Below are 17,757 nucleotides of genomic sequence, written 5' to 3' on the forward strand. Positions count from 1 at the left end.
CGCCATTTAATGAACTTCCCAACAAACTAAGTGCTTTTAGCAGCACTCATTTCTTATTTAAAGTAGATTGCTGTCGTGGACAGAAAATCCTATATATAACAATGAGTTTGTGCAACATTCCCACGAACACTGTGGTGGACACCGGTGGTCAGGGAAGCTGTCCGACTGAAGAAGGAGTCTTTCCGGGATATGTTATCCCAGAGGACGCCGGAGGCAGTTGCAATGTACCGAAGGGCCCGAAGGGTTGCAGCCTCTACCGTGAAAGAGGCAAAGCAGCGGATGTGGGAGAAGTTCGGAGAAGACATGGAGAAGGACTTTCGGTCAGCACCAAGGTGCTTCTGGAAAACCGTTCGCCACCTCAGGAGGGGGAAGCGGGGAACCATCCAAGCTGTGTACAGTAAGGATGGGACGCTGTTGACCTCAACTGAGGAGGTAATAGGGCGGTGGAAGGAGCACTTTGAGGAACTCCTAAATCCGACTAATACGCCCTCCATGGTAGAGGCAGAGCTGGAGGATGATGGGGGATTGTCGTCAATTTCCCTGGTGGAGGTTGCTGAGGTAGTTAAACAACTCCACAGTGGCAAAGCCCCAGGAATTGATGAGATCCGTCCAGAAATGCTTAAGGCTCTGGGTGTGGAGGGGTTGTCTTGGTTGACACGCCTCCACGCCTTCAACATTGCGTGGAAGTCTGGGACGGTGCCTAAGGAGTGACAGACCGGGGTGGTGGTTTATCCGGTGGTGGTCTTTTTAAAAAGGGGGACCAGAGGGTATGTACCAATTACAGGGGTATCACATTTCTCATCCTCCCTGGTAAAGTCTACTCCAAGGTGCTGGAAAGGAGGGTTCGGTCGATAGTCGAACCTCAGGTTGAAGAGGAACAATGCGGATTCCGTCCTGGTCGTGGAACAACGGACCAGATCTTTACTCTCGCAAGGATCCTGGAGGGAACCTGGGAGTATGCCCAACCGGTCTACATGTGTTTTGTGGATCTGGAGAAGGCATATGACCGGGTGCCCCGGGAGATACTGTGGGAGGTGCTGCGGGAGTACGGGGTGAGGGGGTCCCTTCTCAGGGCCATCCAATCTCTGTAGGACCAAAGCGAGAGCTGTGTCTGGGTTCTCGGCAGTAAGTCAGACTCGTTTCAGGTGAGAGTTGGCCTCCGCCAGGGCTGTGCGTTGTCACCAATCCTGTTTGTAGTATTTCTGGACAGGATATCGAGGCGTAGTCGGGGTGGAGAGGGGTTGCAGTTCGGTGAGCTGGGGATCTCATCGCTGCTTTTTGCAGATGATGTGGTCCTGATGGCATCAGCGGCCTGTGACCTTCAGCACTCACTGGATCGGTTCGCAGCCGAAGCGGCTGGGATGAGGATCAGCACCTCTAAATCGGAGGCCATGGTTCTCAGCAGGAAACCGATGGAGTGCCTTCTCCAGGTAGGGAATGAGTCCTTACCCCAAGTGAAGGAGTTCAAGTACCTTGGGGTCTTGTTCGCGAGTGAGGGGACAATGGAGCGGGAGATTGGTCGGAGAATCGGCACAGCGGGTGCGGTATTACATTCAATTTATTGCACCGTTGTGACGAAAAGAGAGCTGAGCCCGAAAGCAAAGCTCTCAATCTACTGGTCAGTTTTTGTTCCTACCCTCACCTATGGTCATGAAGGCTGGGTCATGACCGAAAGAACAAGATCCAGGGTACAAGCGGCCGAAATGGGTTTCCTCAGGAGGGTAGCTGGCGTCTCCCTTAGAGATAGGGTGAGAAGCTCAGTTATCCGTGAGGAGCTCGGAGTAGAGCCGCTGCTCCTTTGCGTCAAAAGGAGCCAGTTGAGGTGGTTCGGGCATCTGGTAAGAATGCCCCCTGGGCGCCTCCCTAGGGAGGTGTTCCTCCTGGGAGGAGGCCCCGGGGAAGACCCAGGACTAGGTGGAGGGATTATATCTCCAACCTGGCCTGGGAACGCCTCGGGATCCCCCAGTCGGAGCTGGTTAATGTGGCTCGGGAAAGGGAAGTTTGGGGTCCCCTGCTGGAGCTGCTACCCCCGCGACCCGACCCCGGATAAGCGGACGAACATGGATGGATGGATGAGTTTTAGTTTTTTGCAGGTGCAACACCATACGTTTGGCAATAATCTCTTCAAATAAAAGGCAGTGTGATTTGCATGTGGAAATAAAGTAAAGGATATGTTGTATGATAATAGGATTACATATTGTCCATTAATCACTTACTCTCTAACAATTTAAATGTAATATGTTTAATAGACAAAACATTTCACTGCTGCAAAGTCATTAATTATTAGGAATGATGTTACATAACATAAGGGCCAGGACTTAAAGTGACCCATTTTGTAAAACCACTATACATTTAGGAACAGGTCTGTGGAATATTTTTGGTTTAATGGTGTTGATACCAACTGGTTGTTCACTTGCCGGTTCTTTGCCCAGGATGATGGATCAGTGATGAGAGAATAAGTGGGACTGATTCTGCTCTGAGGCGGCAGGGAGGAACGACTGACCTGTCTTTAGACGGTTCAGTCTCATCCTCCTCCGTATCCTGCGGACAGCACATTTCAAACCCAGCAGCTCCCGGACACAGACGTAGGTTAAGTGGCTGCATGTTGACTCCAGGATAGGCTATAGGGAAATAGATGGCACCCAATCAGACAGCAGAAATAGAGGCTGAGACCAGAAAAGGGCACAGGGAGGAAATAGAACATCTTGCATGTTGCATAATTAAAACATTCAAGCCAGGAGCGAGTTTTGATTATGACAGGACAGTTAATCTATCTGATATGTCTTTATTCAATTCCCTGGTAAGAGTAAATATGGATTAGTGAATTGTACCTTCCAAAGATGAGACCTGCTTTGATCTGCTGATCATTGGTTAATACTAGATGTTAGTAGTTTTTTTTTTCTTTAGCTGTAACATAAGACAATGAATAAGAAGAATAAAAGAAATAGATTTCAGACTGTGTAATAGGCAACAGTAGGGTTTGTGTAGATTTTTGCAGCAGTGACACCATTTCCAAACAAATATGGAGGTGGGTCAAATATGTATAAATTCTATTCTCTAATCTATTTTGAAGCAATTTATTATGTTAGCAATACAAGGAGTGATAAGGAAGAACCTAATATTCACATGTGGAGTCACAGAATTCTTTGAAATACATCTACGGGCAAAACTCTGGATATCAAAAGAAAGTGGAACTGAAATGAATATTATAATCACAGATTAAACATTGAAAAATATCTGCAGGGAGGGACACCTTTTAATAAACACCTCCGTCTGGAGAGAGTTTGGTTGGGAGGTGAGAATGAGATTTTTTTTTTTTTTTTTATGTTAGATAGATATGTTCCTAGCACAGGTCTCAAATGGGTAAGACAATTCATATCAAGCATGTGTTTTTTTGTCGGGCATTTTAGGCCTTTATTTATTTGAAAGTGGAGAGAGGGGGAATGACATGCAGCAAAGGGCTTCAGGTCGGAATCGAACCCGCGGCTGCTGCGTCGAGGAGTAAGTGCCAAGTACAAGAAGAATTAAAACACTAAACATACTAAAAACAACAAGTTTCTAAAGATTATCTTTTTCCAGTGCTTATTCAAAGTGATGCAAAAGCATGGCTTCTTTAGTAAAAAAAGACCTACACTGATCCATCAACCAATATACTAATAGTATACAATAAGCCAAATGTCCATGCCACTGATATAGAAATATAAAGTAAAAAGCAAAACAAAATGACAGTAAAAACGTGTTTCCTTAACTTAACATTATATTGTAGGAATGTAATCAACAATATGGCCTAAATTTGGCTGGCAGGTCGCAGGACCGCAAATGGAGCGGCGCCTGCGAGCTAGTTCAGGCAGTCAACTCAAGCTGCACTGCGTACACACATGTGACATGCCTCACTCCCCCGTATCATTTACCAAACACACCCCCTCAATTTGGCGGTCTATTTAAGCTGCACAATTTCCCCATCTCTGCCTTGTCAATGCTGCTGTTGCCCTGCAGCTGTGTCACTGCCTGCTGTTAGCACCACCACCCCAGCATCCACCTGCAGGCTCCGGTCATTTTTTCTATGCTGAAGGCAAAAACCCACATATACAACAGATGTGGTTTCACACTATCATGGAGTGCTGAGAATATTCAGGGTTGAGGAGTTCCCCCTCACTGGTCGAGGGTGTGTTAATCAGTAAAACCACCTGATGTAGTCTCTGGTAGGAAACCTGCAGTCCCTGCTAGCACGAGGGCTAACGGAGAAACTATGATAATTATGAACAAGTTACTGTTTTAATAAGGTAAATGTTTGTGTGTGTGTGTGTGTGTGTGTGTGTGTGTGTGTGTGTGTGTGTGTGTGTGTGTGTGGGTGGGTGGGTGGGTGGGTGGTGTGTGAGTCTACAGTATAGTGAACTGTCTTTGTCTAGATTTCCCTGCTCATTATCGGAGCAGGTTCAAGGAGATGGGTACTCATTTGCATTGGCAGCCCCGGGGCTGGAGCCCCCGTGTGTAGCAGCCAGGTGATTCATACCAGCTCCTACGGTCTTATTTTGCAGAGGATTAGATTAAAACCAATCACTCAGCCTAGATCACCGTGACCCAGAGGAAAATGAGTCCGGTGACTGGTGTAAAACAATCCAGCCCTCGGAATAGACCAGAATAGCCCTCTTTGTCGCACAACCATGGCAACATTGCCAGTCTGTACCTTCAATTAAATTTTGAGACAAGGCATTTCTGAAATTCTGAGAACGTTCACTGCTTCTTAAAAGAAAAGCACATTAGATTTTCTAACTGGTCACTTTAGGCCTGAGAGAGGTTCAAATGTTTCAAATGAAACTTTGCTTGTAAGTGTATATATATATATATATTGTTATGATCAACAACAAATACAGTTTGTAGAAAAATATGTTATTTAACTTAGTACATTTACTTAAGTACTAAAATAAAATATTGTGCACTGGTTTATTTTAAAGGTCTTATATTATGCTAATTTTCAGGTTCCTACTTGTATTTTTGGTTTTTACTAAAACATGTTTAATATGCTTTAATGTTTAAAAACACATTATCTTTCTCATACTGTCCGTTTTAGTGCCTGTCTTTTTAAGCCCCCCTCCCGAAAAGCCCAGTCTGCTCTGATTGGTCAGCATTTCTATGTCTTCAGTGTCTGCGCTCTTGGCGTCTCTGCACCGTCATTGCAGCCGGGGAATGTCTGTAGCGGTGCTTTCTACCTATTTATATATATATATATATAGTATAGTATAGTTGTGACATCACAACCATACTGAAGTCCCGATGGCTCGTTTCGAGGCACCACTATTTAATACAGGCTGCGTGCATTTCTCTGTAGAGTGTGTGTTTTGATACTTTCAAAGTATTGTAGTAGAACCTGCTTTATAATTTAAAAAAAAAAAAGACATGGAAATCTCACTTTTTACAATAGAAGACCTTTTAAACTACAAATTGTATATAAAGTAACTTCCCTATGACCAACTACAACTGTTAAATGATGCTTACACTAATAATGCATTAGGGATAATGATCAAATAATGTATACATTTTGTGATATTGAATTAGAATTTTCTAAAATATAGGATCTGAATATGTCTTCCACAACTGTAGCTAAAAAAGAGATGTGTTGTTCATTGTTGTTGAGATCTAAGACATGTGATAGAAATGAGGAAATGAGTGCTACCTATACAGCATGATGTGTTGAAAAGTATGGATAAACAGTGGACCCGCATTAATGAAAGAAAATCTATGTTGAATATAATTTTTCATCCACAGGAGAGGTAAAGTTTTGTTGTGTGGCTAGAGTAAAATATATTTAAGTAAAGCTGTGCAAACTGTTTATCAATTAGATTTTGCAGAACTTGCATGTATTCCTGTATAGTATCTCATACTAAACCATTCATGTGTCACTTAGCAACCGATCATAGCTGAGGTCGGCCTTTGCAGCTTACCCAGGTCTCATTCCTGCTGCACTCTTACATCTCTGCAATCTCCTGAGAACTATATGAAAGCATGTAGCAAAATTATGCAAGGCTAATCTCCTCTTTAGAGAAAATATAGTATAATATTTATAATCTCTCCACTTTCTACACACACCACAGGAGGGTGCAAATGTAGACACAGACAGTGGGGAGAACAAGTATTTGATACACTGCCGATTTTGCAGCTTTTCCCACATACAAAGCATGTAGAAGTCTGTAATTTGTATCATAGGTACTCTTCAACTGTGAGAGACGAAATCTAAAACAAAAATCCAGAAAATCACATTGTATGATTTTGAAGTAATTAATTTGCATCTTATTGCATGACATAAGTATTTGATACATCAGAAAAGCAGAACTTAATATTTGGTACAGAAACCTTTGTTTGCAATTACAGAGATCATACGTTTCCTGTAGTTCTTGACCAGGTTTGCACACACTGAAGCAGGGATTTTGGCCCACTCCTCCATACAGACCTTCTCCAGATCCTTCAGGTTTCGGGGCTGTCGCTAGGCAATACGGACTTTCAGCTCCCTCCAAAGATTTTCTATTGGGTTCGGGTCTGGAGACTGGCTAGGCCACTCCAGGACCTTAAGATGCTTCTTACGGAGCCACTCCTTAGTTGCCCTGGCTGTGTGTTTCGGGTCGTTGTCATGCTGGAAGACCCAGCCACGACCCATCTTCAATGCTCATACTGAGGGAAGGAGGTGGTTGGCCAAGATCTCGCGATACATGGCCCCATCCATCCTCCCCTCAATACGGTGCAGTCATCCTGTCACCTTTGCAGAAAAGCATCCCCAAAGAATGATGTTTCCACCTCCATGCTTCAGGGTTGGGATGGTGTTCTTGGGGTTGTACTCATCCTTCTTCTTCCTCCAAACATGGCGAGTGGAGTTTAGACCAAAAAGCTCTATTTTTGTCTCATCAGACCACATGACCTTCTCCCATTCCTCCTCTGGATCATCCAGATGGTCATTGGCAAACTTCAGATGGGCCTGGACAGGCGCTGTCTTGAGCAGGGGGACCTTGCTTGCGCTGCAGGATTTTAATCCATGACGGCGTAGTGTGTTACTAATGGTTTTCTTTGAGACTGTGGTCCCAGCTCTCTTCAGGTCATTAACCAGGTCCTACCATGTAGTTCTGGGCTGATCCTCACCTTCCTCATGATCATTAATGCCCCACGAGGTGAGATCTTGCATGGAGCCCCAGACCGAGGGAGATTGACCGTCATCTTGAACTTCTTCCTTTTTCTAATAATTGCGCCAGCAGTTGTTGCCTTCTCACCAAGCTGCTTGCCTATTGTCCTGTAGCCCATCCCAGCCTTGTGTAGGTCTACAATTTTTATCCCTGATGTCCTTACACAGCTGTCTGGCCTTGGCCATTGTGGAGAGGTTGGAGTCTGTTTGTTTGAATGTGTGGACAGGCGTCTTTTATACAGATAACCAGTTCAAACAGGTGCAGTTAATACAGGTAATGAGTGGAGAACAGGAGGGCTTCTTAAAGAAAAACTAACAGGTCTGTGAGAGCCGGAATTCTTACTGGTTGGTAGGTGATCAAATACTTATGTCATGCAATAAAATGCAAATTAATTATTTAAAAATCATACAATGTGAGTTTCTGGATTTTTGTTTTAGATTCCGTCTCTCACAGTAGAGTACCTATGATAAAAATTACAGACCTCTACATGCTTTGTAAGTAGGAAAACCTGCAAAATCGGCAGTGTATCAAATACTTGTTCTCCCCACTGTAGATATGGATGGCAATGCAACTTTAATGGACTAAAATGGGTGGGCATATTTATATTAATGTGCCAAAGACATACTGTTATGTCAGCAAAGTGAAGACATTTTAAAGCTACATATCTATTTCTTGCTCCTCTGAAGTATTCTACCCTTCTAAGACCATCACAGTTATCTACGTTGTCCATATTTTCTCAAGCCAAATGTTGTCATTGTGTGACCATCAAGCAGTTAATCGAGCAGAACGACAGAAACAAATTTCCCCCTAAATCTTCAGTCTGATCTGTTCTTTGGTATAACTGACCGCTAGTCTCAGTTTATGATAATTTACATGCTCATCTCTTTCTTTCCAATCCCAGCACAATGTAATTATAAAAGGTGTTTAATTAGAGGGACCCGTGGAAGTTTGTGAAGCTGTGTTGTGCAAAATTCAGCTGATATTCAGGCTTCATTTCATTTAGTTTTTTTGTGCACAAAACCGGGTAACAATGCCTTATGTTATACATCTAACTGTCCACTGTCTCTTTTTCTTCCACAGGAGAGGATGCTGTGTGCATTCCCAACCATTGAGATCTGTAGCTCAGATGTCATCAACTATATGGTTCCACTGTCTCGCCAGACAGACTTCTTTGTTCCAGAGATGAAGGAGGAGGTTAAAACGGATGTTAAAGAAGAGGACTCTGACGAGGACAGAGGAACTGACATTACAGGTACAGCTGTGCATTTGTGTTCATTCCAACCAAGTTGTTACTATTGAGCCCCTACTAGGAAATAATTGACAGTGTTAGCCATAAATCTCGTCAAACAACATAATTCCAGATACTAAGAACTAATAAGAGAAATGTTTGTTTCACTGAGAAAATACAACTGATTCATCAAATGGCAATTGTGTTATGCTCTATTGAGACTATAGCTTGTGTCAGTTAGAAGCAAACATAGAGGAATATTTTATAGGTGAGAAAACATAGAGGAGACTTTTATTTTGTCCAACACCGCACTGGCTCTCCTCCTTCCCTTGATCACTGAGGACTATGTGATATATGAGACTCTGTAATTGTTCTGTCACTACAAGTATGTCTTCATGTGCAATGTCTACTCTGCCGCTATCACTCTTTCAAACTTGCTGGACCTGTAGGCTGGACCCATGGCAGTATTGACTTTGTCATTGTACAAATCACTAGAGAAAGAAAATGGTGTTGCTTCGATGGGGCAGAGTGGGTGGAGGTGGGCTGATTTAGGTGCTGTCTACCAGTTGAGCTTAGATCATGTTACATCCCTTGTAAAACAGTTACAATGTGAAAGGTGTATCAGGAAGAAGGTCTTGATCTGCACATGTTTACAGGTCTTTGGCATGTTTAGATTGGGGTTGCCATCGAAGCAGAGTGGCGTTGCCTGAGGCATGTAAAGCCTAACTTCAGACCGTAACAGCACAATTGTCAGCTGTGGTGCAACTGACAATGGACAGTTCTGAGAGACTGAGAGTCAAGGCTATTTACTGGACAACTTTAAATTAGTTAGTCAGCATCACCAGACCGAGACGCTTTGATCATGGCCTGCTTTTCTTACAAATGAGGAATTAATAAGAATGAACTAAAGGGCAAGAAAACATGTCAGATAGAATTAAGTTGATCTTGCATGTTTTCTAATCTTTTTAAATGATGGTGTCTTTCTTTCCCACACCACTTACTAGCATGCACGCATGCACACACTCTCTCACACACACACACACACACACACACACACACACACTGCAATATAACGTCTCATCGTCTCAGACCCCCATGCAGGAACTGGGTATGGTAGGGGTGAAAGTCAAATTCAAGTTTTTCACATGGAATCAAATAGAAGAAATAGTTCAAATAAGGAGTGTTACAAAAAGTCCAGCCTTTGGGATTACAATGTAGATGATACAAAAACACTTCATGTGTACTCTAGGCTCTGTTTATAGTAATGTGAGATTTCTGCACAAGAGAGAGTTAATAAGGAGCTATTGTGTGATTGGTGGTAGCAGTAACATAAATGGAGATTCAAGAGGGACCAAATCTCTATTGCAAAGTGTTACTTTTATCAGACTTTATACAGCTTTACTGTATGTGGTAGGAAATCAGATTTTTTTTTCTCCAACTGAAGAAACTCTTTTTGTTGAGGTGTGCATTTTTAACATTTGCACAGTCAGCTCAGGTGTTATATGTTGTACAACAAGAAGAAGGCAGGTGTGAGGGAATATGAATGTCTTGCCTATTTGTGTGCAGTGTTCCTACATCATGGCTGTTGGTTTATTACATGAGTTTTAAGGCTCAGTATGCCACAGTCAGAAAGTGTGTGTGTGTGTGTGTGTGTGTGTGTTCCCAGACACAGCTGAGCTTTCTTAATGAGAGACAGATCAATCAGTGGAGCTAAGCTTTGTCTGACAAGCCAACTGTGGAAATCCCGCTCCGGCACCTGGGAGATTGCCTTCGACTTTTCATCCCTCAACTCCAGTGTCCACTTTATTTATAGACCTTCTTGAACATAAACTCCGCCTGTGCCCGAACATTTGTCCTATTTCTACCATCACAGAGCACCCTGACAGCAAGGAAACACCAAAACAAAATGAAAACACATTTATGATAATCTGGGGATCACAGCAGCCACTGTTTGTGCTGCGAGAAGATTGTTAATCATTTGAGGACACAAACCAGTGTTAGACAGGGCTTTTATTTATTTTTTTGTAATCACTGTATAATTACACACCATTAGGTAACTAAGCTCTATTAATTTGTGTGAGAATTGTGGTAGGTATCACTTACCATCAGATGTGGCTATGTTTCGATGTTAAATGTGATGCAACAAGCCCTAACCCTCTTGACTAAGGAGGGGCATTAAGTGTGTTTCCATCCACCTTTTGAAAACCACAATTTTGAAAAGAAAAATCACAAAAGGTTTTACACTTGGCTGAGGTGGAAAATTTGACATATCAATGAAAGCAAAATGCAATAAAGTGCAATGGAAACTGAATAAATTATGACAAGTGACATGAAGAGTGCAACTTTGAATCTTCGTCTCCACTGTGCAAAGAAGATGATGGAAACATTAGATCTGTGCGGTACAATGAGGAGACTGTAACCTTCCTCAAAGTAATACATGAAACAAACATAAAAGCCATATTTACATTGTTTTTGTTTGTTTGAGGTTTGACTGGTGCTCTTTTGAAAACATCATTTCAAAGTGCCCTCTTCTTCTGCAATGATTTCACGGCATCTGATTGGAGTATTAGTGCCACTAGCTGCTAATCTTAATGCGGCCAACTCCTAATATTAACATAACAGTAGTGGATGGAAACATGTATTCATTAGCATTTTCTTTTGCATATTTTCTGGGAATTTGGTTTAAATTTGGATGGAAAGAAATTGCTTTTTTCTGAGAAACACACTGTTTACTATGACATACATGTACAACCATACATGTGCATATTTACAAAATGTGCATATTTTTATGAGTAGCCGTAAATGCTCCTTCCTCCCAGCCCTAATTTGTAAACAAGAAGATCCATCTACTGTATCACCTCTTAACTTCTGTTTATGCATTTTATTGCCACACTTTTCTCACCATCCACTTAGACTCTGATTCTCCAAACTCTCAGCATGCCTCAGTCCTATCAGTGTCTAATTACCTCCTTAAAAATCCTCTCCTCTGTTCCAAACAGTTGGTAGAACAAGACCTTGATTCGCTGCTAATAATCCCAATGGGCCCAATTTAGCAACTAATTTAGGCAAATGTTATCTAAAAGACTTTCAGAGGCACAGCTGGTTTTAACCAGGGTACCAATTTCAGGACTTGCTTGCAGCTGTAGAGCGGGTGAAAGTTTTCCAGTTTGTTGAGGCTCTTCCTTGGGGGACTGTCCACCCAATTACCCTAAATAGTCCCATTATTTCCTGTAAAATCCCTTTTATTGTAAAATGAGTCTCTATGGAAATCTCCTTTTACTGCAACAAGTACATGAAACATAAATCACTTTTAAAGCAATACAACTCAGTCCCATCACATTCACATGGACCTGTTCCTCTAAAGATCATTCCCAGAAGTTTTGTTTGGACCTGCTAGCTAATCAACAGGCCCATTAATAGACATTATAAATAACCTAAATGGACTAATTATCAAATCTGCTGGATGTGATAATTAGATTGCTGAGTGATGTGAAGATTCGACGGAATGAAAAGGAGAGACTGACCTTAGCAAGGAGCTTGGAGACTCCTTGTTTATTGTATTCAGGTACCAGATGACACATTTAGTGCAAACACACTTTGATGTGTGGATGAGATTTATTTGAAGAGTGAAAGCAGCAGGAAAATAGCTCGGACAATAGTGTTTTAGTGTCCTGTGGGATAGTCAAGTCAACTATAGTCAGATTTTATTTGTGGAAGACATTTTATATCGAGGCTGTTCATTTTAAACCAAATAAGATATACTCACTTCAAAAATGTCAGTATATTGCAGAAGAACAAGAGGGGTAAAATTGTCAAACAATACAATAACGGTCATAAATTAGAAAACCTTTGAACCCAGAATTTGCCTCTAACATTTATAAGTCTTGACTCCTATTTTAATTTGTAATTTTAGGCAGTATAAGCAACAAAGGCCTCATAGCTTTCATCTGTCTCCCTCATTTCAGTTGAGTTAGATTTTTATCTTTGACCTTTTTACAAACCTTAAGTTATTTCAACCTTCATATTGCTTCATATATATTTCTTACAATTACTATGTTTCTGCTCACAACATTACAGCATCTTACTTCTGGTTCACTTAGACACAAAGACCTAAAAATAACAAGTATGAGATAATGAATAACTATTCTGTAGTAGAATCGTCATCAAAGGCCAATTGGAATCAGGTTTAGGCTGAAAGCATTAGCAAGCTGATGATGTGGGTGAGGAAATCTCCATTAATTAAGCTAATGGACTTGTTCATGATGATTTCAGATATGTGGTATATGCTGCAGACGGCGGCAGCTAGAACATTCCCTTCCTGCAGAGCTATAGTTGGCTGTACTGCAGCACAATACAGGAACATTAGATGCAATCTAATGCAGATGTTGCATGCAGATGTTGCTAACATGGCTATGACTCATCTTTGAGTTTAGATCTTTTCTCTCTTTAACAATAACAATCTGGGTCCTATGAGCTCAGCTGGCGAGCTTTATAACCAGGCTCGCCAGCTGAAGGAAGTGGGGTTGGTATCATTATAATAAAGTAAGTTAAACATACAGATCTGGTGAATTTTAAGTGACCAAAGAATCAGAAGTTTCATAACACAAACGTTATTTTGCCAACACAGGATGGGAGAGAATGAAAATGCATAGGCACACATCTTTACACTCTTGCATCATCTTTAATGAGGTTACAAGGCATAATGTTAATGTTGGTTACTGTATATTAACCTTTGTTTCTATATGAAAATAGTGATTAAAAAAAAAAAAAAAAAAAATGTTTAGCCAGTTCTGTCTGGCAGTCAATCGGTCCAAACTCTAATATCTCAACAATTAGATTGACATTTTAGTTTTTTTGTGAAATATCTCAACAACTAATGGATGGATTGTACGTAATGGATGTACAGATATTCATCGTCCCTAGAGGATTAATCCCCTTTTCCTCTAGTGCCACCATGATGTTGACATTTGTGGTTTTGTGTAAAATATTCTGGTAACTACTGCAGCGATTGTCATGAAATTTGGTAAAGATATTTACGGTCCCAAAGGATGAATTGTAATAACTTTGATGATGCTCTGACTTTTCCTCTAGTGCCATCATCAGGTCAAAATGTTAATTTGTTTGTAATTTGATGGTAACACCATCATAGCTATTTTTAGTGTGCTTTTCTGAATTGTGGAGGTAGTATTGACTTCTTTCCAGGTCCACCCAGGAATATCCAACACTATACGTACAACATATTAGCTTATAATACATCAGCACACAACACCTTTAGTTCACTCTAATTGGGTTTTCCTTTCCTATAATCTTTTAGTTAGTTATTTTGCTAATTTAGAGCCTATTTTATCTGTGCCTCTTTCCTGTGTTGCTGCAGGTGCAGACTCCCACAGTGATGTGAGTTCAGTGAGCGGCGGTGTGCCCTGGGACAGCAGAGAGACATCCCTGGCTGCTTCCACAGCCGCCTCCCTGGCATCTTCCCTGCCTCTGAGGGACATAATGGATGCAAATGAAGACATTAAGCACAGGGACAACAGCGATAGGGGCTCAAACGAGTCAATGGGCAGCGGCTCGTCCTTTGAGGAGCTTGACATGGATCAGGAGGAGCATGAGGCAGGAGGAGAGAGGGAAGAGAAAGAAGATGGAGAAGAGGCGGAGGTCCCTGAGGGTGAAGACGGAGCAAGAGAAGCAGTTGAACTGGTGGCTGAGAAGAAGCAACCCTTGGGGGATGGAGAGGAGTAGGGAGGATGCTGAAGAGAAAAGAGATGAGGCCATGTAACACTGGCATGCTAGAGAGTTTCTCAGTTGTCGCTGGTTATCTGTCATGTAATCTTGTTGGTGGATCTAAAGCTGTTTATGCCGTGACCAACATGCCGTATCTCTGCGCCTTCTGATTCTCTTTTTGAAGCCTGTACTATTGTTATACTGTAATCTCATTTCATTTTTTTTTTTTTATAATTACTGATCCTATATTTAAACTCTGTCAGGATACAACAGACCATTCATTTGGTTAAGCCTTCTTGAGTAAACCTAATTTTCTCTGCACATAGTGTGTGGCAAATGAGAGGCAAGATTTGTTCAAGTATATATTTCATTTCAAACTGTAATCCTGTGTAAATCCCCACCATTCCTTGTGACACTTCAGTTTAAGATTAACATCAGAGGAAGGACATTGACACCAGCTCTCCTGGATCATCATACAGCATCTTTTTGCCCATGTGTAACAGTTGATATTGTACCCCACTTCCCATGTCCTGAGGATTTGTCTGTAATGTGTTGGTGTGCATTACCCGACTTTGGTGTCTCGATATACAGTAATGATGGGGTGAAAATGTGTAGGACCTAATGCTGTAAAAATGTTGACAGACCTACTGTATTTCAGTGTGTTGTTAAAAAAAAAAAAAAATCCAATGTGGAGAATATCTATCACACAGGAGATAATTCAGAAGTCTGAGGCAGAAAGAACTTTTATCAACACCAGTAACATCTCCAAACCCTCCAAGTCACCAGGACTAGGAATTACAGTAAAATTCAATTCAAAGATGCAAACTTTTCCCCTTGGATACTGTACAGAATATTTTATTGTCACCCTGTTGCTCAGATAACTGCTTTAGATTTTAACGTAATATTCTCTTCTATAGTCGATTTGTTGAACCAGTCTACAGTTCTGTTTGTAGCCAAAATTCACTCTTTTCCAGAGACTAGTTGTGATATGTTCATAGGTTGAAATTGTTGGTGCTGTGAGACATTGGAAGTAATGTTCAGCACATTGCCGTGGTTGTGTCTTTCTGTCTGTAATAAAATTTTCCAATGAAAAGTTAAGTTGACAGGAATCAGTTGTGCTTAGATTTCGCTGCACAAAAAAAAATCATATAACCCTTATTCTATACAGTCGTCTTTTAAAAATAGCCATCTGTAAGTTTTAATACAAAGCCACATCATTACTGCTCTACTCTTGAGGACAATTCTTATCCATTTTTATTTGTCTGTATCCCAACAGAGGCCGAGAGATGTTGCAAAGTGTCGGTGGCAGTGGGACACATTGTTGTTAAGGAGTTAGCGCCTAATAAGTTATTAAGCTCTGTCTTAAACACTTTCATGGTTTCCAATTTTAATGACTGCTTCTTTCCGCTGCTTCTTTTGGAAAGGCAAAGAGCTGAATTCAAAAGCTGAATAAAAGAGAAACATTTAAGAAGGAGCCAATAATGGCGCAATGTATGTTGGCAAGTCAAGAAAGAGAAGCAAAACTATTTTAAGATTTTTTTTGAGGGAGCAATTTCCCCTCAGGCAGACTTGGCATTTTTTTTGTTTGTTGTTTTTTGATTATTTTTGGGGCTTTTGGGCCTTGATATGATAGGACAGACAGGAAAGGGGGTAGAAAGAGGGGACAACATGCAGCAAAGGGCTACAGGTCGGACTCAAAACTGGGCCGCTGCAGCAAGGACTGAGCATTGGTACATGGGGCGCAAGCTCAACTACGTGGGCTACCAGGGTGCCCAACACTTGGCATTTTTAATCAGTGCGCACAAAACAATACTTTTGAGAAGCCCAAGCACTCTTAAAAGGTCATTACATAATCCTATTGTATCCGAATTCTGTCACCTTAGCAGGAGTTGGGTTAATGTGACCAGCATTTGGATGAGTGGTATGGCATTTGTGTCAGTATATTTAATCAGCTGTGAGTACAGCAGAAGAGGAAGAATAGGCTCTAACAGACTATTTATGTTAGATGGACAAGTGTTTTTTACCCAGTGGTCCTTACTGAGCATTATGACCTATAAGTACAACTGTTTTCATCCAAATCCAACACCATAGTAGGCACAGTAATTTTACTGATTAAATCAACCAGAGAGAAAAAAAGGTCCTTTTTGCTCCTGCTCAGGTTAATGTAATGGCAGATATTAGCTTATCACATAAATATAACATATCACGTAACGTATAACGTATCAAATGATATGTTTGAGGTTATTTAGAAACAGTGTCCACCAGAAAACCAGTTTTATTTATCACCTGTTTGTTATGTGCTGCTTATGTAGAAAAAAAGAGTATCAACTGTTACCTCGCTGTATCTTATTAAGTCAAACATCTGTATGTTCCTCAAAAATTCAATATTAGTCTGGCTATTGTAGACTTTTCCAAGGTGCAGAAAAGAACACAACCCATAATTCCACATGATACACTGTAGGTGACAAACCAAAAGAATATATTTTGAAAGACTGGTGATTGTCCCTCCAGAGACTTTGAGAATCTAAGTAGCATCAAAGCTGTTCTTGCATCTTATTAAGATACTTTATGTTGTACTTTTAATACTTTACATTGTTTTGTTCTTGCATGTCTGTTATATAGAAATGACGCATAATCTTCATGCCATCTAAGAACAATTCATGAGAAAATGTACTAACGTTTCGCCCAAATTGTTCATTCTCAGACTATGGGAGAAATCAAGTTTTAAAATATCTGCACTTAACAGTCTGTGGCTGGCATTTTGTGTTGTGATTAGACTATGAGATTGGTAGCTGTACTGCCTACAGAGGTGTGATCAGTCTGCAGGGACAGATGTCCTCTGTTGCACTTTTAGTTTAAATCCTGCCAGCACAACCTTTGCCCAAAGGCAAAAATGAAACTCAGACTGGAAGAGACTTGCGATGACACACTGGGTCAACAACTGATTTAATTAATTGTGAAGCCCACAGGGGTGTCGTGCAGATTTGAGGGCGCAGAGATGATTGCCTTCCCATGATGTTAATTATTAATCTCATTACATTGCACGTGGAAAGAGATGGGGGGAGATGTTTCAACACAAATTAAGATTCTCGACCAATACGTGTCTGAAGCTGTTTTTCTTGCAGGAGTAGGGGAAAGGTTCGCAGCTCGCCCTCTCAAAGCGCATGTCCCCCTGCGCGCATCGCTGTGCCATCTGGGTCTGACCTCACACTCGTGCTGTGTCACAACTTGTTTGCGGATCCCAAATACAATTTCCACCGCTGAAGATAAGCGTCTCCAAAGAATCTTTATTTTAATATATAGCCTGCTGTACCCCCCCTCGTGACCGCTTGAACAAATAGAGACTCTTACGGTTTCTCCGCATCCGATCCAACACATGACAAACTAGAACAAAGCGACTGAAAGACATCTTTGTGACAATTTTGCGTAGCCTGCTCGAGTAACTGGTAGAATTTAAACTTTGTGTCCGATTGCCAGTTCTCTTGAGCGGTAAACCAGATAATCTGGCATCCTAAACATCGCATCTAGATTGGTCTTTTAATTTCATAGTTGATGCTCAAGAAAGTAAAACGTCTATTTTCCCCATCAGAACAATGAAGTGTGCGCCAGTTGCATCTGTTTAGGAAATGTGACTTTTTG

At 41.3% G+C, this 17,757-nt stretch overlaps 1 protein-coding gene across 2 annotated transcripts in view; it reads left to right on the plus strand.

The window, feature by feature from the left end:
* tex264a (testis expressed 264, ER-phagy receptor a) overlaps positions 1 to 15,216 on the plus strand; it is a 78,122-nt gene extending 62,906 nt beyond the window's left edge. For both annotated transcript variants that reach the window (XM_078248463.1, XM_078248464.1), the window contains 2 exons: positions 8,250 to 8,421; positions 13,772 to 15,216. In XM_078248463.1, coding sequence (XP_078104589.1) covers positions 8,250 to 8,421; positions 13,772 to 14,136 — 537 coding nt within the window. In that variant the 3' untranslated portion in view covers positions 14,137 to 15,216. The remainder of the gene's footprint in view (positions 1 to 8,249; positions 8,422 to 13,771) is intronic.
* Positions 15,217 to 17,757: the final 2,541 nt, after the last annotated feature.

This window comes from Sander vitreus, chromosome 4 (assembly GCF_031162955.1).
Source record: "Sander vitreus isolate 19-12246 chromosome 4, sanVit1, whole genome shotgun sequence".
Taxonomy (NCBI): domain Eukaryota; kingdom Metazoa; phylum Chordata; class Actinopteri; order Perciformes; family Percidae; genus Sander; species Sander vitreus.